The sequence below is a fragment of the Dicentrarchus labrax genome, unplaced genomic scaffold (assembly GCF_905237075.1).
Source record: "Dicentrarchus labrax unplaced genomic scaffold, dlabrax2021, whole genome shotgun sequence".
NCBI classification, from domain to species: Eukaryota; Metazoa; Chordata; class Actinopteri; family Moronidae; genus Dicentrarchus; species Dicentrarchus labrax.
The window spans coordinates 17,007,844-17,029,300 of NW_026136711.1; the positions used below are offsets into that span (position 1 = coordinate 17,007,844).

Consider the following 21,457-nt stretch of genomic DNA (forward strand, 5'->3'; position numbering starts at 1 on the left):
TGTACATTTTGCTGGTAGCAACCAGACCTGTTTCTTTGTATAGTTCAGTCAGAGCCTTTTAACTGTTCACTGTTTTAATGCTATGCGTTTTGATCCTGAATGTAAATGACCATTTAGCATTTTCCTTCCAATCTGACTCACTGGAAGCACCTGACCTGAGGACTGACTCTGTTCCCAGCGTGCACCATGTGACCTTCGGAGGGCCAGTGACATTTCAGTGTTTACCTTGTGATAGCTGAGGGTCAAAGAGAGATAGGTGATATTTCACCCGGTGCTGCAGTGCCATTACCATGGTGATGACTGGTCTGGTCGGCTGAGGGTGACATGGAGGCAGAGTGCCCGGCGGTTTGAGCAAATAGAGGAAGTGCAGCCATGTTGTTGTGCAACCAGTGAAGACAGACATGCCGAAAAAGGAACAGACAGCAGAGAGAAGTTGGAGCAGAGAGTGTCATAACGCAAACACACGTGTGTCCACATGACTATTGATCAGGTTTAACAACATGTGAAGAGTTTTTAGTGTTTGATTTTCATAGTATGTATATATAGGTCGGTGTTTTTTTTTCTTTCCCTTGAAATCATTATTGTTATAGTCATCTGACCATCTGACCATCTGACCAGTGACAGCCAGTACCAGCATATCACATCACTGTCTATGACTCATCTCATCAGACCCTACTTTCCCACACACACACTCAGATACCCACACCTCCCTTTGGACACCACCCCCCGTTCTATAGCCCTCGGTCAAAGACTTTCTCTGTCTCTGTCTGACCTTGTGTGCTTGGGTCACTGCTCTACTTTTTCTGACTGTGTGTGTGTGTGTGATGTAAATGCCTTGCAGCTCTTTGCTGTCTCTATCCAGTTAAAGCTGCTTTTAACTACACAAAGACCTTCTTTCATCCACTTACACTCACTCATAATCCATTTTACCCACTAGATCATCCATGGATCATCCATAACACATACTGTACGCACACACACATGCACGCACGCACGCATGCACGCACACACATACAGTATTGTGTGCACACACTCTGAAAGGGCTTGTGTTGTCATGTAAGCAGGGCATTGACAGCCTTGCATTTGTGTAACGGCTTTATGGGCACTTGAAGCAAAGACAATGAAACAGTATTGAGCCATTAAACTGTTAGTAAAATCATTCCCGTCTTTAAATGTCTCTCCCTCTGTTTCTTTTTCACTTCTCTCTCCTTTTTCCTTTTATCCATTTCTGCGACAGCTGTGCTTGTAGGGGAGTCTTACCTCCTCCTGCTGGGTTTTGTACCCTGGCTGAATCCCCTGTTTGGGCTGGCTCAGCGAGTGTGTGTGTGTGTGTGTGTGTGTGTGTGTGTGTGTGTGTGTGTGTGTGTGTGTGTGTGTGTGTGTGTGTGTGTGTGTGTGTGTGTGTGTGTGTGTGTGTGTGTGTGTGTGTGTGTGTGTGTGTGTGTGTGTGTGTGTGTGTGTGTGTGTGTGTGTGCGCGTGTGTGCGCGTGTGGAAAGAAAGGGAGACGGAGGGTTGCTGTTTTGTGCATAAATCTGTCTGGGCATTAATTCCCTCCCTGTCTTTTATCCCAATGTCCTGTGTCATCTTTGTTAAAACTGTATGTGAGGAGTGTGTGTGTTTTTTGTTTTTTTTTACAGTACGTCTGTCTCTAGGTTTTTCGTAAAATAGATCTGTGGGTGTGTGCGCATCTATAAGCAGGATGAAAGGAGGAAATTAGAAGATGAATGAGACTTAATGCTACTCATTTATCTAAAAAGATACTTGGAGGTCCTTGAATGCATTTTAAGACTCCCTGTTTCTCTGTTCGTAGGAAGGAGCAGAGCATTTTATCCCCAGTAAACTGCTGGAATCTTTTGCTGCTGCAAGTGAAGAGGGAGAGCCGCGACCATGCCACTCTGTCCGACCTCTACCTCAACAACATCATTCCCCGCTTCGCACAGATCAGCGAGGACTCAGGACGCCTCTTCAAGAAGGTAACACACACACACAAACACGCACAGAAACAGCAGGACTCTAACTGGTTTGTGGTTCACACCCAGGGTCCAAAATTAACTTTTCATCTCATCTGCCAACATTTTCAAGCCAAAAATACTTTTTTACCAGCCATAAAACTGCATCATACATTATTTGACTAAAAACGATCGCCTCAGGTTTGAGCCTTTCTGAACCTTTTGAGCTACGTAGTTGAGTCAGGATTTCTGAGCTCCTGCCTCATTTAGATGTTTTTCTTTTCTTTTAGGTGGCTTAACACAAGGAACGTGTTGCCACATCTGTAATGTGCCGCAGATGTTTCTTACAGCAAAAACATTGTGTAGAAAGCGCCAAATAAGCTGCGTTGATTTGATTTAACTGACGTCACAATAGGTACGGTGGGCAGTGAGGTCACAACTCTTTTGAAAGTCTTTGCTTTTATGTATTCAGGGATGTTTTAAAGGGGTGAAAATTATCACTCTGCATCAAGCCTGACAATATAATAAGATGTATGTATTGGTAAATACAGTATAAAGGTATGAAATACTGATATGGACACAGGATCAATCCTCATGCAAGGTTTTTTGTGTCTTTTAAAATAACTGATTCTAGCTAATATTTGCATTGTTTTGAGTACCCATTGAGTGTACAGTACCAACTAAAATTATGATTTTGTATATCAAAAAGCAACTACATTCTGATGTGCCGAATCCATGTCATATTTCCGCTCTGTCCATCCATCTCTCCAACATCTGTTTTCTGTTTCTGCTGATTTATTGACTGACAGCAAGTCAGCTGAACCTCAGGCCAGGAGAGTTTATGTTGTCTGTGGTTCATACAGTAGCCTCATTCTTGTCTCCTCTGATCTCTGCCTTGCTAGCCTGAGAGAAAAGAGACAAGGCAGAGCGATGCTGAGAAACAGGAGGTGTGGAGGACGAAGAGAAAAAGAGAGAACAGAGGGAACAGGAATAGAGAGAGGGAGGCAACGTAAGAGGACAAGAGAGGCGGGATGAAGATTTCTCTGGAGATCAGAGCTAACTGTGACCTTGTAGAGCAAATACCAAGGCTGAGTCCTCCCCTAAGAGACAGCCGTTCATCTCCAGGCAGGACATTTTAGACTAAATACACAAGCTAAGAACAGGTACATGTTGTTAGACTCTTGTTCTACTGTAGTTAACAGTTGCGTTTCAGAGCAAGTTGCGTAAATATGTAAACATCATTTGCTCAGTGGATCCCCTTATCTTTCAGACTTAGAGCGATAACATTTTCTGCAAGGAGGGGTTATTTTGTCTTGATTGTTACCTTTTCAATGGATGAGTGCTTTGCTCTGGAAATTTAGAAATGGGTTTAGGTTAAAATGTTAAAGGCTAAGTTTAAGGTAAGGATAGGGTGTAAGAAAAGAATGTGGGAAGGCCTCACAAGTATAGGAAGATAAGTGCGCGTGGAACGCAAAGTGAAGCAGTCTGTGTCTGGAATGTCATGGCAGAGGCTGCTGATTTCCAGCCCGATAGGTTGTCTTTGAACTACATTTACAGTCCGATTGCAGGCAATGGGAACACGCACACAAACCTCCATCTGTCTTTCTCATACACAAGCACAAAAAACACACTTTATCACCCTTTTTCCCCACCCTTGGTTCAGTCATGGGCATTGGTTTCTATTTTTATTACGCCCGTTGTTCTTTGGCATGAGGGTTGCTTCCATCATGTCTGGGTCATAAACAGGCTGCACACATACACAGAGAATGCTCTGACGGCTAATTATGTAGATAATTAGTTCATTTATAACATTTCCAGTCAGGGGCATGAATACCAGCAGTGCCAGAGGCCATGACACACATGCACACACACATCATGATCCATATTAGAGAAGTCAACACATTCATCTTAGCCAGTGCGGAAAGAAGTGCAGAATAACACTGTTAGCACAGCAGGAGCGTGTATGTGATCTTGTCACTGAAGGAGAGGAAGCACTAATGAGTCAAACTGTATTAATGAGTACACAGTTTCAACCTAGACCACAGACATCAGGGCTAATGAAGCATGCTACTTGCTACTGTCTGTTGCGGTCTTGCGGAGCCAGACGGACGACCACGGGCAAGACGAGAAGTCCAAAGGTCAAGATCCACAGTTGATAGATAGGAGGGCTCAACCATGGCCTATTGCTTTTTGATTGGCTGCGGTCCGGCTGCTTGTCACCTAATACGAGCCTCCCATAGCACTTTAAAGAGTGATGGCGGGACTACCTCGGTTATCCTGTTACCTCCTTTCGTCTGTTCTGCTACCCTAAATCTCTTCCCTGTCGCTTCCTCCCTCTGCAGCATATACACCCCTCTGTTCCTGACCTCTCTGCCCTCTGTAATTCTCCCAAGCAGATTCACAGTTATAGTTTCCTTTTTCTCCATAACACTCCCATATTTCTCTGTCAGCAAGTAAACAGCATCTTCTTCCTCACCACCCATCACCTTTTTTTTTTACCCGCTCACCTCTGAACCCTCACTACACCCCACCCCACCTCACCCCCATTCAGTGCCCTCTTCCAGCAGTAGACAGATGCTCAACATGCGCTGGCAAAATCTGCTCCTGCTTTCATTCTGCATTCCTTAACCTTCGTTTTTTCAGTTGTCTTTCTTCTCTTTTTGTCTTCTCTGTTTCCCACCATGCGTGTCCGCTGCTTTCTCTTTTTTGTCTCTTGTCAAGTTAAGTTAATTCTATTTGTGTATGTGTGAATCTTTGTGCAGACATGTTTAATAAATCCTGGTGTCCTTTTAGTGGTTGTGGAGAGTTCCAACATATTTATAAAGATGTATAAGAGGAGCTGTGAATAGATGTGCGTGTTGGTGTATGTATACACATCTATTTATCAGTCTACTCTTCTGTTGGTTTCTGTGAAGCCATCAGTCACTAGCGGCTCCGGGCCGTTATGTCTAGAGAATGGTAGTGTCTGTACTACTCCCTGTCCAGCCTCTTTTGTCTCTTTTTTATCTTTCGCAACTTCATCATCTTGCCCTCTATTTTTGGCTTACCCTCTCTGTCTTGCTCTTGTTTTCCTCCCGCCAACATCAGTATCTGTAGCTTCCTCCTTTAACTTCACATCCATCAAGTCCAATACTTCCTTGCTCATTTATCTGGACTAGTGACTCCTCCACTCCCATTTAGCGAGATAATCTAGTCTTGATTGATGATGGGGGCGGTTGGTTGACCACATGACTGAGACAGAGTGATGACCAGGTAGATGGACGGATAGTAGAAGCTGCAAGTCATGACTGTGAGCCAATGGTTAGGGCTCTTTATTCACATTATTTTTGTCTTTTCTCTCTGTATCTCCAGAGCAAAGAGGTTGGCGTACAGCTGCAAGAGGACATGATGAAAGTTCTTAATGAGCTTTACACGGTAAGAGAAACCACTGACATTGCAATCACAAAATGTGCGTCCATAATTATGTGTTGTGATATCTTGCATCTCATACAGTTCAATGGGGAGAGCATTGCACTTGCAGTGTCAGGGTTAGCGATCTGTTCCTGACAGCTATTATGGGACGCTAAAAACTGCTTTTAAAATGTGCTTTTTGAACGTTACTTAACAGCATATTTCAAAACAAAAGGTACAATGTAGTTTACTGCAGGTAAAAACGTGTACGTCTAAATATAACATAAGCAGACAAAAAAGCTTATAGACAACACGAAAACATGGCATGGAGATTAAGGACGCAACTTGGCTACAATCAGGATTAAAGATTTTTAGCCACATGAAATGTTTAACAAACATCCATGATCCCCAGAGGAAAAAGCCTATTTGACTGTGGGGATTCCCTGACATTTCCTCCAGTCCCACCATCAGGTTGACATTTATGATTTTGGGTTAAGTTATTCCACAACACATGACCAAATACCTGCACAACTAATCATTAGCAAATGTTAGCATGCTCAACTCAATTATGTTGATCATAGTAAACATCATAGCACTTTAGCGTTGTCATTGTGAGCGTGTCAGCATGTTGGCTGCCGCTTGCTTTCAGCACAAACCACCACTGTGCCTAAGTATAGCCTGACAGAGCTGCTGGCATGGCTGTAGACTCTTGTTCATAGAAGTATGTTTTATAAATCAATTTAACGAATGACACTAAATATACTGTACACTCATGCTTCTGTAAGCCACTGTTGTACATGTCTGTTCTAATTGGATGGTCTGATTTGATCATTCATATTTCAGACATCATGACTGTCTGTTGTTTTGGTCTTCTCACGCTGTCAGGGGCATCTGAGCGTCTGGTTACACATGTCTATGGTACTGCCAAAAGGACTGAGGCAATCAGAGTGCACTTCACTGTCTGTGTGTGTGTGTGTTTGGTTTTGTGTGTGTGGGCAAAGTTTCTTCCCACACCAGAGCTCTGAGCAAGCAACTGTATAGCTTCAGCTCAGCCAGGCCCATAAAAGCAAGTCTTATGCTGTAATTATAGTATATAGTAAGAGATAGAAATAGATCTGGTTTTGAGTGACGCGCACATGCTCACATGCATACTCATAGACAGACCCGTGTGTCTGTCTGCTGTGTTGTGGAAGGGTTTGAGCAGTATAATGATGGCTCTGGTGGTGGTCACTGGAATAAGGCTGACACTGCACACACACACTTGTTTCATGTGTTTTAACTCTTCATGTCAAACTCATACCACCATGTCCCAGCACAGTAGTGTAGTACAGTAGAGGAGGCTGGTTGTGTGAGTCATTGTCTGCTGTATTTTTGAATGCCAGTGCTGGAGGTTCCTTCCAAAAAATCTTTTTGTGTTTTGGCTTGAGCCTCAGTGCTGCACTCTCCTCATTATATTGACCGGTGTAATCCTACTTTTTGATCCAGATCCAAAAAACGGAAGTAAGAGACACACTGGGAAAGCATGCGCTCATATGTCTGCCTGCCAATCTCAACCCTTGTCACAGGTGATGAAGACGTACCACATGTACAACACCGACAGCATCAATGCCGAGTCCAAGCTGAAGGAGGCGGAGAAGCAGGAAGAGAAGCAGATGGGCCGCTCCGGTCGACAGGACGACCGCCAGACACCACGCTCCCCGGACACCTTAGCCAGCATCAAGAGCGACGAGAAACCTGTCCGACGCTCCAGTGTCAAAAAAATTGAGAAGATGAAGGAGAAGGTGAGTGGGGCCGGAGGGGCTGGGGATGGAGTAGAGTAGAGAGAGGAAAGCTGTTTCAGAGTGCTCCACCTGTTGTTACACTGGCTTACAATGTGTGTATAATGAATAATTCATGAGTGCACGACTGGCTTATTGCTAACCTTGTCTAGTACAGCTGGGTCCTGTCACAGCAACATGGTTCTCCGCTTCTTATTCTCCATTATCAATACTGAGGCATTTCACTCTAACACCTATTATCTCTCTCCCTTTCCACCCCCTCACTACCCATCATTACCCTTCTTCTTTCCTTCTTGCCTGATTTCTTTCCTCCTCTCATTTAAAATCTCTCTTTTACTCCCCCTGCCTCTTCTATCAGAGACAAGCTAAGTACACAGAGAACAGACTGAAGGCCATCAAAGCCAGGAATGAGTACCTGTTAGCTCTTGAGGCCACCAACAGCTGCGTCTTCAAATATTACATCCACGACCTCTCCGACATCATTGACGTGAGTATAAACACACTCTGTTACTCTGTGGGAGCAGCTAACATTTGTAGACATAGAGTGTGTGTGTGTGTGTGTGTGTGTGTGTGTGTGTGTGTGTGTGTGTGTGTGTGTGTGTGTGTGTGTGTGTGTGTGTGTGTGTGTGTGTGTGTGTGTGTGTGTGTGTGTGTCCCTACATTCTAGCCAGTGGTGGCCCCTTAGTCAGTCTCTTCGCATTAGCTTCAGTGCTCCTAATGAAGGCAGTAAACTAGTCACCCTTGCTGTATGTTTTTCTCTTCTTTGTCTCTTTGCTTCCAAACACTCCTCCGCAGACAGCCAGTGGCCAAAACATCTAGATGGCCTGGAAGCAGTTCATTTTCTGTTGGATAAAAACACTTAACTGCTTGCTGGACTGAAGGAACAGTCAGCTGCAGGTGGCACTGACACACTGATGGAAGATCAGTGGTTTTTGATATATTAGTGCATTGTATCATATATTTTTTCTGTTAAAAATGTAGACACATTTGCCTTTAGAGCAGTGCACTTGTGAATCCACCTGATGTAACCCTTACACAGTGGTTGCCTTAAGGGTGGATGGCTTGTGAGCAGAGTATTACAAGTTTGATCCCTAAACATTAAGGCCCTAAACCCCCAACTGCTCCTGGGTCCAGCATATCAGATTGTGGTTGTATTGGGAAGCATTTAATTACCTAATGTAATTACATCATTTAAGTTATAATAGTAGTCATAAAAGGGATCGTATGATATCTGGGCCATATCTGTATGCTATATGTTGATGAAACTGAAAGCTGATGGTAGTAGCACCGTTAGTGGCATCCGCTGATATGATTTCTCTCTACTTGATTTATTTTCACAGTATTTGCATGCCATTTGCATGTCTTATGTATTTATTTTTCTGTGCATGTGTATGTGACAGTGCTGCGACCTAGGCTACCATGCCAGTCTGCATCGCGCCCTGAGGACCTACCTATCTGCAGAACAAAACGTAGAGACATCAAAACACTCCGGACTGGAAACACTGGATGTAGCCGCAGAGAGTCTGGAGGCCAACGGGGACAAACAGAAACTGATGGAGACCTACAACAACGTCTTCTGCCCCCCAGCTCGCTTTGACTTTCAGTCCCACATGGGAGACACGGTACAGTTCTAGTGATTAAGTCATTATTATTAGGTGTGTCTTTTCTTCAGTGATGAATACCTCTGACTGAAGCAAAAGTCAGTGGACTGGGAAGGGCAGAATGTCTTTGTGATGGTGTTATCTTTCCACTGTGTTCTGTGGGTGTAGATGGGAGTGATGTGTGCGCAGCAGCCAGTGGAAAGCGAGTTGCTCCAGAGGTGTCAGCAGCTGCAGTCCCGCCTCTCCACACTTAAGATTGAGAATGAGGAGGTCAGACATTTTTCTGTTTCCTGTAATATTATCTGGTTTGTCTTCCTTGCAGCTTTTGTCTCATATTATCTCTTCCTTTACTGCCCGTTAGGTGAAGAAAACCATGGAGGCCACTCTGTCCACTATCCAAGACATGGTGACAGTGGAGGACTACGACGTCTCTGAGTGCTTCCACCACAGCAACAGCATGGAGTCGGTGAAGTCCACTTTCAGTGAATCCTATCTCAGCAAGCCCAGCCTGGCTAAACGGCGGGCCAATCAGCAAGAGACAGAGCAGTTTTACTTCACGGTCAGTGCAAGCAATGGTCATTGATGATTTGTCAGGAAGATCAGTGGGCTCAAGCCTCTAATTGACAGAGCTGTAAGAAATCTTATGATTATATATGAGCAGATGTGTGTCTTTTGTGTGTTTTTAGAAGCTGAAGGAGTTTCTGGAGGGCAGGAACCTGATCACCAAGCTGGAGGCCAAGCATGACCTCATTGAGAAGACTCTGGGAGAGAGTGAGTGGGACTGTCACAGTGTCCTTCATACTTTTTTAGACATTGTCCTTCTGTCTCATCTGTGAGTGTGTGTGCGTTTGTACTGGGAGCCCCCCTACTAGGAGGGAGATGGATTCAGGAAAGGCTTGGTGCCCAGAGGGGAAATAGGGTGCAGATCAGAGAGATGAGTGGTTTAGTGGGACACATTAGGGCTCATGCAGGGAAGCAGAGTGAGTTTAATAAATCTAATAATCACAATCTGTGTGTGTGTGTGTGTGTGTGTGTGTGTGTGTGTGTGTGTGTGTGTGTGTGTGTGTGTGTGTGTGTGTGTGTGTGTGTGTGTGTGTGTGTGTGTGTGTGTGTGTGGAGGGCTAGGTCACAGTGACCATATGTGGATGCAGCTGTGTGTTCAAGTGTGTGGGTGGGTGGGTGTCCTCAGGGCCAAATGTGTCTGCATTTCTTTTACCTTACAGGAAAACCTCTCCTGATTTGTGTGTGCACAGCTTAAGTGGGAAGTTTGTTTCCCTGTTTCTGTCCTTCTGAAGCTGTTTCCTCATGTGTCCTGCTCCTACTATAACTATCTCTCTCTCTTTCTGTTTTCTTCTCCCCCCTCCCCCTCTTCCTGTTTCTCCCTCCTTTAGGTCAGAAGACTGACTGTTGCCTTGCCAGGTAGGTGTGGTGAAGGAAGGAAATATGCTCTCACACACACACACACACACACACACACACACACACACACACACACACACACACACACACACACACACACACGCCATAGCAGTGTTTAAGCTTGATTTCTTGGCAACCAGGGGTATTATTTTCCCTGTCACTGTTTATAGATATTCTCAACACATGTGCATATGTGTCTGTGTATACAAATAGAGCGTTACAAGAGTTGTGAGTTTAAATAGACTTTCTCCGGAGACATAATGACAGAGTGCATTTTCTTTCTCTCCCATCTCTCTCCCTCTGTGTAGTGGACGGAGGAACTCGTCGGTACGGAAGCAGGTAATTATCTGCGCGTCTGTGTATGTTTGTTTCTGACTGGCTATCAGCTTCCCAGTTTGCTGCTGTAGCTTCGTTATTTAACTCAAGCCACATGTTTTCTCACAGTATCCTCCCCCCCAGCCCCCCACAGGACGTATGGGCACTTAGAGGTTGAGCACTTTGGTTATTATCACATGACTCAGATTAATAGAGCCCAATGCACAAATATAAACATGTATATCTACAGTTAAATCCACACAGTCTGTTAGTGTACTGTCATGCAATCTGCAACACACTTTACTGATCAAAAGCAACTGCTCCAAAGGGGAATCTCGTGTTTGTGGCTCCCCCTTGTGGATGAATCGTGCTTTGGCCGTCAGCTCACACTTTACAGAGGAATCAATTGATTGTTCATTCATTTCAAATGATAGTCAGGTTCAGTAAAATATATAAAAACCACAGTGGGATCCACATAACAATGGATACATATATATCGTCCAGCATGGCTTCGGCTCCCAGAGATTTCTGGAGACCCAAAACAAACAAAGGGAAAAGGAAAAAGCGTTGTCTCCTAGCAACAGCTGGGTAGTGCACCCACCTTCTCCCCCCACACATAAATGTGTGCACCGATGCATGTGTGTGTGCAGACGTGTGTGTGGAAATCCTCCTGACATGGAGTGCACTGTGTGTTTTATTTCCACACCGGTCTCCTGTCCTGTCTTCCTCTATCGGGAGTAATTCTTCTCCCCCCTATTTCAGGACTGTGGTGAAACCATTCCTCTGATGGTCGAGAGCTGCATCCGCTTCATCAGTCGCCATGGTGAGTGAAATCCTCCAGTGTAGTGATAGGTCTAGCATCAGCTTTTCCCGTGCACTCATTGGTTGTGCTGTTATGTCAAGTGTGATTGGTTCTGGATAAAATTAAACTGGGAATTTTACCAGGACTTCCTGGCTTGGAACTACAAAAATGCAAAATCCCCATAGCTGGAAAATCCTGAAAATGGAAAAAAAGGTTTTATTTTCATTTGTGTGTGTGTGTGTGTGTGTGTGTGTGTGTGTGTGTGTGTGTGTGTGTGTGTGTGTGTGTGTGTGTGTGTGTGTGTGTGTGTGTGTGTGTGTGTAGGTCTGCAGCATGAGGGCATCTTCAGAGTGTCAGGCTCTCAGGTGGAAGTCAATGACATCAAAAATGCCTTTGAGAGAGGTAAGAGCATCATCCAGCAGGAAACCTGAGCATTTTAACCATTTTTTCCCAGTGTTTTAATGTCATTTCTCACCCTCTCCATCCTCCTTCCTTTTCTCTTCCTCTTCTTGTCCGGATATAGGTGAGGATCCGCTGGCAGGGGACCAGAATGACCACGACATGGACTCAATTGCTGGCGTCCTGAAGCTCTACTTTAGAGGACTGGACCACGCCCTCTTCCCTAAGGAAGTCTTCCATGACCTCATATCCTGTGTCTGTAAGTCTCTCATCCTTTGGTCTGTTTGGGAGTGTGTATTTATGTGCTTGATTCTGTGAATAATCTCCTGGGCGTCATTGCTGTGATATTTTCCAGCGATGGAGAGCCTCCAGGAGCGGGCAGTCCACATTAAGAAAGTTCTGAAATCTCTGCCGAGCAAAACTCTCATCATTATGAGATACCTGTTCTCCTTCCTCAACCAGTGAGTAGCAGGACACACACACACACACACACACACACACACACACACACACACACACACACACACACGCACAGAAGCAAAATTACTGTTGCTTTGTCAATCAAATGGCTATAGGTAGTTGTTGGAATAAGACTGTTATTTTATAGTTTATTTTAGTAAAGACTGGGGGTGAGTGACTTAAACTAAACATCAAACTACGATATAGACAAAAGTAGATTATCGCACACTCAGAGGCTTGTGTCAATATTTTTCAAATGTTCATATTTATTAAATCCCACATAAAATTGTGTTAACAATGCATTTAGTTTCATCTGGTTTGCTTTACAATGATCTCACTCAAAGAGCATTGCATAGTCTCAGCTGAGCACTCAGCCAACATCAATTTCTACTCTGTGCATGTCATAGGGTGTATGGTTAAAAAGACTATTACACTGACCATTGAGAACAGAATGTATAATTAGAGATGACTGCCCTACTCCTAGACCTTTTCAATTAATGCTAAAACTTGTCACAATAAGATACCACTCTCAAAGTCAGTCACTTTCAATATAAATCACTTTATAAAAACATCTTAGTATATGAAAGTCAACTGACAATTCAATCACCATTAACCACAAAAAATAACTATTAGTTGAATTGGTCATATAAAAGAGCTTAGCTAGAAGAGAATCTAAGGCAGTACAAGAAACAGCTCACAGCCATTGTTTCACTAAATCTATACCATACTGAGACTTCCTGTGTCCAAGATCAGTACAGTGATGAATAAGGATGATAAGGAGCACAAAACCTGAAACTTGTGTAGCAGTTCATAAAAGTGATGGGGCCTGATAAGCTGCTTTTCAGCATCCGTTTTTTCTTCCAATCTGCAAACGTTACCCCATACACCCTCATAAATGCCATAAATAAACAGAATGAGGTTAAAAGACCTTCATTTGGCCTTCTCACACCAAATCTAAACATCCGTTCATCTTTGTGGAAAGTCAAGTATGGACCCTAATGAAAGTCCAAAGTGCAAAGAATATTTCTGTGTCTTCAATAAACAAGGAACTGGAAGCGTCCCTCCTTGAGGAATGATTTTATTTTCCACTTCAGGTCAGGTTTATTTGTATAGCCCAGTATCGCATACAGTGTCTCAACTGACTCACAACAGCCACAACACCGAAACGCTTGATAAAGACAAGAACAAACTTAGCATAGGTGGATGAGGGAGAATTTGAAGAATCCATCGCAATTCATCCCTGAAAACCATGACAAAGCCTTTCGGTAAAGGGAGGCAGTAAAAGAGAGTGAAAGACGAAAAAGAAATGCGGTGTCGGAGACCTGATATTTGAGACTCCTGGGTAAACCAAGTGGCCCCAGACAGCTCATGTGGAGACAGAAGGGGAGCTTCTTCTTTTGCTGAAGTGATTTACAGTCACCCCAATGATTCTGCTTCTTCTCAGACACTGAAACACACACACAAACACACACACACACACACACACACACACCATCAGCGCCTCCGTCTCCACAGTGTGCAAATTAAGTGATGTAGTGATGCAAGCCTGAGTTTGTGTTTATTGTTGGACCTCATGCAATCTCACATACACAGATATGCATTCACAGTTTATCCACAGGCAGGGGGTGATGTAGGCTATACATTACATGTCATGGTTGTTTGTGCGTGTAGTCAGTCTTGTGTATATTATATGTTTAAGAAAGAAGGATGAGGTAATGACCTCTAAATGACTCTGCTTTCCCTTCCAGCTTGTCTCAATACAGCGAGGACAACATGATGGACCCCTACAACCTGGCCATCTGTTTCGGTCCCACCCTGATGTCTGTACCCGAGGGCCACGACCAGGTCTCTTGCCAGGCCCACGTCAATGAGCTCATTAAAACGATCATCATCCACCATGACACCATCTTTCCCGGACTGCAGGACCTGAAAGGCCCCATCTACACCATCCCTGGAGCTGGAGATGACTTCTGGTGAGGGTTTGGGGGACAAGTGTCCTGTCCTATTGTTATTTAACTAGAGGGGAGATGATGAGGAGGCCAAAAAAGGGGAGGGTGGTTGATTTAGGGGCTGCCGTGGAGTGATGGGGGGCTCAGTCTGTCTGCTCCACTCAGGGCCAGGGGGCCACGAGGATCAGCTTACCCTCCATCACACAGGAGATTAAAGTACCGCCTGACCACATCAGTCTGGGAGAGCACGGCATTCACACACACCACAATACGCACAAGGGCCAACTTTCAATTTTACTGTAATGACAAGCCTCAGCACCAGTTATTATGATTACTGCCATTCAGTGCAGTTGTTTAAACTGTAAGTCACACTGAAGGAGCAGCTCTTAGTCTCTACTGGACTAAGTGTAGACAGAAAATATGGCTTGGCTTTAATGCGCCCAGGGCCATAGCTACCATTAAGGTCATGTGATAAATACTGTGCTTCTTCTGGTTAAAGCATGCATATAGTGGGCATTTAACTGGTTGTTTCAGACTCTATAGATTCCTTATATCAAGATTTGGCTGCTTTTAAGCCTACAAAATGAATTAATACATTTTTAAATTGACCATTTTTACACCAAAATGTTACTCCTGGCAGTGTAGGGTTATGAATACATGTAATATATGTAATAAAATGTGTAAAACCACACTTCATTATGTGCATTTATTGAGAACTCTATATTCCTGGCAGTGAAAAGAAGTTTTAGAAATGTAATGAAATATAATTGAGCAGTGGGGGAAAAAAGTGAGAAGTGATTTTTCTAAGGGCGGATGGAGGATTCTTTGGTGTGACTTCAGACTCATGACCTTAGTAAAATCCTGGCTACTGTTCTGGATACACCTTGTGCCTAAAATCTAAGCAGAGACAGACAGCACATTTTGAAGAAAGAGTGTTATTTCAAGGAGTGTCCAAGTTTCCAGCGTGGTTATAATCTCAACACTAAGCAATGAGCTTATGTGATTTAATAGAGGAATATGAGGTCAGGATGTGAGTCATCAACACATGTTGTCAGTCTTTTGTAGTTATGTCCTCTAACGGTCATCTGCCCTCTGTGTCCACATTAGTGACAGTCCACACTGTGAGCCCCCCCTTGTGGAAGAGCCTGCGCCTGACACCGTCTCGGTCATCCACAACAGCGAAGATGGTGATTAACACAGACACACACACACACACACACACACACACATATGCACTTGAATATACTCTTTTCACCAGTTTATGAGATCTCTTCCTGCTTTTCTCACCAGTTACTTCAGCTCTAACCATTTAAACCATCTCACATTCTCCTCCCAGTAACCTGTTACTTAAGCGGCTTTGTCACTGCTCAGCAATTTTAACATTTGTGCAGTCACCGAATACAGCAGCACTAACCTGCTATGCACTAATCTGGCTTCCCTTCTCTTTTCTTTCTCCCGTTTGTTTCTGCCCCCTCCTGCTTCTCCGTCACTCCCTGTGTCTGTCCACCATCCTCTGAACTTCAGGCTCCTTGGCTGTTTCAGAGTCTGACCCATTCGAAGCCATTGCTCGGTTCGACTACTCCGGCCGGACTAGTCGGGAGCTGTCATTCAAGAAGGGTGCGTCTCTGCTTCTGTACCAGCGAGCCTCTGACGACTGGTGGGAGGGACGGCATAATGGAGTGGATGGACTGGTGCCGCACCAGTACATCGTGGTCCAAGAAATGTAAGATCTTATAAATATCTGGCATAATAAACAGAATAACATATTAATTAAGAGATTACAGTATAAAACCTGTGTTTTATTCTCCTGTGCCTGTTGTGAATATTGATAAACAAAGAGCTTTCTACAAGAAACACAGAAAGTAGTTCACTGGAAATCCCCATAGTTAAGGAAGTTTATCTGCAACGATACGTAGCAACCTGCATATCAGCTTCCTTGTCAACTTTACGTGCTGTATTTGTGTGTACAAAGTCAGCTTTGCCTGTCAGAAGTAATGTACAGTTGTCAGAGAAAGTTCCTACTCTGCTGGCTTGGTGCAATATAGAGCAACGGAAAAGGATTTATACACTATTTCTTGATTTCTTCAGGCCTGACGGGGGCAGGGGAAGTCCAAAGCTTGATGTGGACAGCCGGGACCTGCTGGAGGAGAGGGTGTCAACTAGAGGCAGCGCTGCCTCTCCTACTGGAGCTCATGTGGCTGACATTTACTTGGCCAACCTGAACAAGTATGTCTCATGAATATTTACTGTATATCAAAGATTGTCATTTGCAACTTTAGTTTTTAAGTCAATATGAAATGGGTCGTGTGGAAACCAACAACTTAAAAAACACATTATTTGATTCAGAAACTGAAGATTTCTTCTTGGTTTCTTCTTTATGATTTTGGCTTATATTGTTGTTGTTGTTTCCTGACTGACTTTTTTGCCCTGAGTTGGCTGACTGGAACTGAATCACAAAAACACGAAATATAATAAGTGAAAAGTTCAGTTAAAATGTAACTAAAAAATGTTTCTAATTTAGGATGAGGAAACGTCCGGAGTCCGGGAGCATCCGAAGAACGTTCCGGGGCTCAGAGAGCGAGAGTACCAGTCCAGGAGCCAGCGGTGGAGGAGGTGGTGGAGGAGGCGGCGGAGGAGGAGGAGTGAGAACAGCTTCTCTTCCTGTTGGTGGGGCTCTGGTGAAAGAAAGCGGAGACAAACGACCAGTCAGCGCTCACAGCATCCTCAATTCAGTCACACGCCACTCCTCTCTCAAGACCAAGGTACTGTAATATCGACAACAAATGAATGTAGGGAATGGACTGTGTTGTTGAGTGTGGGCAAGCATTTAATTGTGGGCGTTATGAACATTTAGGTGGAAAGTCCACAGTTACGCAAGACAACTACAGCAGGGCGCTCTAAGAGCTTCAGCAACCACAGACCACTGGACCCGGAGGTTATAGCCCAGGTGGAGCACAGCTCACAGGTACAGATCAGTTACATCCACATCTGCTACTCTGGGCATTTGTATGGACAACCTAATATTTACTTGTATGTGTGCCTCTTGTGTTGCAGGACATTGAGGCTACCATGACTTCTGCCCTGAGTGAGCTCAGTAAGTTGGAGAGACAGAGCAGCTCGAAACATACACACACCCCTGACGTGGTCCTTGACACACTGGAGCAGCTGAAAGGTGTGGGTGGCGGCGGTGGAGGAGGAGGAGGAGCCTCGGAGCCCTCCAGTCCACTCCACTCCCGTCTGTTACGGGACAGCGAGGGGAGCTCCTCACACGCCCACCCACTTCAGCGCAGCGCCTCTTCCGCCAGCGACGTGCCCTCCTCCTTCCGCCCGGTCAAGAGCCAGCCGCGGAGCCCCCTGCCCTCTGCCACGTCCCCCTCACTCTCTTCTTCCTCCCTCTCCTCATCTGTACCTTCCTTTAGAGAGCTGCGCCCCCCAGCGACAAGGCCCAAGCCGGTGGTTTTCCCAAAGAGCGGAGGAGGAAGCGGCAGTCCAGCCATGGGTTCGCCAACCTCTACTGTGCCCCCTACACCTCCTCCTCCACCCACAGGCCACACACATTCACTCCCTCACACCCCTCCTCCTCCACCTCCACCCCAGTCTAACGATAAATCCTGCCCGGCTTAGGACCTCTCAGTCTGATCCATGATACTGATTCTTGCAAACTCTTCAATTCTTACAGCTCTTCTATCAGGTGCAGAAAGCACTTGACATAAGACCTAACCCACTACTCATGTGTAGCATTCACTTCTTGGTGTCCAGGCGAGTTGTTAAGACACCGTGTTCCCTTTAGCGTGTCAAGAGTTATCTCTGCCCTCTCCTGGCAGCTCTGCTCACAAAAGTCAGCTATTACAGGGCGTAGATGAGTGAACACCTTCGAAAGACACTTTTCTTTGCCACCACAGAGATTGCAGGGATCACTGGATTTTAAAATCTTGTACAAGGGAACAGGACTCAGGATGGACACCTACAGACCTACAGCTTACATACACTAGTTTGTGATGTTTGAAATTGTGTTTGAGTGGGCGTGCGAGTGTTACTTGCCTTTACACACAGATCTAAGTGAGGAACAAAAAGCACTGTTTGATTTTTGTATAGTAGACATGACCTTCCTTGTTTTTTTTTTCTTTTTAATGACCCATGACTAGCGGACTGGAAGGGAGTGTTTGATTCCTGAGAATAGACTGTGAAATGCTAAGCTCTCATTCTGTGTAGAAATGAAACTCACTGACTTGCTGCTTCAGAAGTGGAAGACTGCAGATAAAGGTGGGCTTTTGGTTGATGATGAAAGGAAAGAAAACTGGGCCAAATAACAGTGTAAGTCATGTGATCAAGAGCTTTATTTTATCTCTTCCTCCAGTGTTTGATATGTTGGTGATTTATTTTTTATTATTATTATTATTGTTCAGTACTAGTACCACAAAAGGAGCATAGCAGGAGCAGTGTTCTCCAAAATAAAACAGTAATTCTAAATTCAAATATAGCAATAAAAATAATGAAAGCTGGTAGTTTGAGGCATTATGCTGCTTCCCTCCTGCAGCTCTATTATGTATGTAGAGGACCACTGAAACCCAGCATTTTTATAGGTAATGTTGGACTGTACTCACACACGCGCACATTTTCTCCAGATGTGTGTGTGGTTGTGTTTTGTGGCAGCTAAACGCCTTTCAGGTTTTCCTTGCATGCTGGGGCCATAGACAGCAGCTTTGATGGCGAGCTGGCTGATTGCATCAGTTTCTATATCTGCAGTACCAGCTACAGGACATCTTCAAACAAAGTTACAGCTTGCTCCTTTAACTATATACTTCAGACTTAACAGTAAAAGGGTTTTATTATTCTAATGGTGTGTATGTATGTGTAATAATCATGATGATAACTGGAAGCATGGAGCTGAGGATCCTCCTAAGTGTGTTTAGATGGAAGCACAACCAACCACCTCATCCAATGCGTTCTTAAGCAAAGTTTGCTTTATTATTATTATTTTTTTTTTTCCAGTTGTTTGATAATGCGCAGAATCTGTAATGGTAAAATGTTGAACTGTGTAGCTGTCTGGGTGTGTGCACGGTGTGTGTGTGTGTGTGTGTGTGTGTGTGTGTGTGCGCGTGCCTGTGTGAGCATGCATGGATGTATAGAGTATGTATGCACCTCACTCCCCCCCCGCCCCCCACCCATCATAAAGGGATGCCACCCGACAGCAGCTGTCTGGAGACACGCAGGAAAACACACCTCTCCCGTGTTTCTGGAGCACCAGCAGCCTTCGTGCTGAATAAATATGGATTGTGTACATGTGACCAGATTTAAAAAAAAAAAAAAAAAAAGTCTGCAGGGATACATGAAACGTTGTCTCGTCTTCAGTTGCTGCTGTAACACCGCCAATGGCAGACCAGCTTTACGTGGAAAGAGGATGAGAAAACCCAAATCCAAGGACTTCAACTTTTTTTTTTTTTTATATATATATTATTTGCTAATATGTACCTTTTGCAAAATTACATTTGATGATGAATTAAGGAATATGTGAATCATTTTGTAAACACTGGCTTCAAAAGTGGACACATGCCATTCAGGGTAAACTGAATAAAGCCTTTTTTTTTGGGTCGTATTTTACCTTCTTGCAAAAGTATTGAACTAATACATACAGTCGGTTTTCCTCATATTCCCCTTCTCCCAGAAATACAGGACATACTGTAGTCCTGTATGCTCTCTACCAGGTAATGGATTATAATTGTTAAGGTTTTTTTTATTATCTCTGTATACTATTTGTGTATTACCTGGTGTATTTGTGTTGCTCTTACCTCATCGTGACAACTGGGAGGAGTGTGATTGTGTGTGTGTTTGTGGTGAGAGATGAACTTGCCTTATCGACACACACACTGTCACAGACATGCATGTTGTTGGTTGGTGTGTTTTGTCCTGGCTGTGCTGTTAAGGGGAGCTGGACCCTCTTTGATCTCAAATCAATCATTGTGCACTTGAACAACTTGGCTTGAGTGTGGACTAACTGTGTGGGGATGATTTGTCAGAATTGAATCTTGTTAAATATGCATTTTTGTGTCCATTTGAAAACAGCAGAACTAAAAAAAAAAAGACCGTAATGTCAAATCTATTTATAGTTGTCTCTGTATTACTGGAGAATCCTGTGTTCAGATGTACTTTGTATATACAATGTTGTACATTACAGAGGTACACTCTTTTTTGGTACAATATTGTACAGTAATAGCAATAGTAGTTTAATCAAATAGGCCTTATATAATTCTATGTGTAGTTCTTGTAGTAGATCTGTTTTTTAATAAACATTGCTTGCTATAAAGATTCTTGAATTATTTGATGTTTGTAACAATAAAGAGAAAATATTACACATTTCAGAAAATCATCCATTAATATACTGAGGAACAAATGATGATTTGTTGAAATCTGTGTCTGTCCAAAGTAAGCCAGTAAAACATGATGTGAGGGACCAAGAATATACTGCACGGAGACACAAATGAGGGGTTTCATTGACCAAAATGTGTAGATGGTCTATTGGAAACAAAACTTGCTTAAGCTGTGTAGACAGAAGAAAAACCTCAATGGATACTCAAGTGGTTCAGTATTACACTTTGTAAACTTGGGAGAATCAAAGGCAGAGAGACCGATTCTAAAGATACTCTCTCTATTAGCCCCTGGTAATGATCAAGCTCCAGAAGTACTGGATCCTACACTTCCCATAATGAAACTCAATAGCGTCTTTCAATAGACCCTTCTTATAAATGCTCACTTCTTTAGAACTCCACACCTTCAGGCTCCCAACATACCACTCACAGGCTGAGTAATACTCATCGTGTTGAGTAAGCTGAACTTCTTAGTAAAATCTGTGGAGTTTCCCTTTTACGGAATACAACTACATGCAAAGCCTGCTGGGCAACTAAACTGTGACATGTAGACAAACAGGTAGAAACATAGTGTACAGCAATGATACTGAGCTTAAGGCCAGATAGGGTGCTGGGTGGCCCTCTGACCATTTTCTTTAATTCACAGTGAAAATAAATGTATTCACACTGGGAATTGTTTTTGTTTGTTTATAGCGATCAGCAGTTTCTGCAGTGCTCAGAAGCAGTGACACTTTCTGTGCAGAGTTCTCGTATACGCTGCGACTGGATTCGCCTCATGGCAAAGATGAGAGAGAAATAGCAAGCGTTTAATAGTTCCAATAAAAACTATTTCAATGAAAAACAAACAGATGAATTTGCCTTTATTTTGCTGTGTACAAGCAAGCAAGGTTATTAACATTGGGCACAATCATGAGTCCAAACATGATAGCTTTAGTGCAGCGATCCCGTCTGGTAGCACAGCAAGAAAAGACAGTGAACATAGAAATGCTTTGAATACTAAACCATATATGAAGGTTAAGTAAGATTAATC

The 21,457-nt window shown here is 43.8% G+C and overlaps 1 protein-coding gene across 4 annotated transcripts in view; it reads left to right on the forward strand.

Moving 5' to 3' along the window:
* srgap2 (SLIT-ROBO Rho GTPase activating protein 2) overlaps positions 1-20,366 on the forward strand; it is a 54,784-nt gene extending 34,418 nt beyond the window's left edge. For 2 of the 4 annotated variants that reach the window (XM_051416082.1, XM_051416084.1), the window contains exons 3-23: positions 1,812-1,974; positions 5,302-5,364; positions 6,906-7,121; positions 7,477-7,605; positions 8,519-8,740; positions 8,888-8,989; positions 9,081-9,278; positions 9,406-9,490; positions 10,111-10,138; positions 10,447-10,477; positions 11,216-11,276; positions 11,580-11,657; positions 11,779-11,913; positions 12,010-12,115; positions 13,862-14,086; positions 15,170-15,249; positions 15,587-15,785; positions 16,151-16,288; positions 16,584-16,824; positions 16,917-17,027; positions 17,117-20,366. In XM_051416082.1, coding sequence (XP_051272042.1) covers positions 1,812-1,974; positions 5,302-5,364; positions 6,906-7,121; positions 7,477-7,605; positions 8,519-8,740; positions 8,888-8,989; positions 9,081-9,278; positions 9,406-9,490; positions 10,111-10,138; positions 10,447-10,477; positions 11,216-11,276; positions 11,580-11,657; positions 11,779-11,913; positions 12,010-12,115; positions 13,862-14,086; positions 15,170-15,249; positions 15,587-15,785; positions 16,151-16,288; positions 16,584-16,824; positions 16,917-17,027; positions 17,117-17,686 — 3,181 coding nt within the window. In that variant the 3' untranslated portion in view covers positions 17,687-20,366. The other 2 variants (XM_051416083.1, XM_051416085.1) reach the window with 2 other exon arrangements.
* The last annotated feature ends 1,091 nt before the right edge of the window (positions 20,367-21,457 follow it).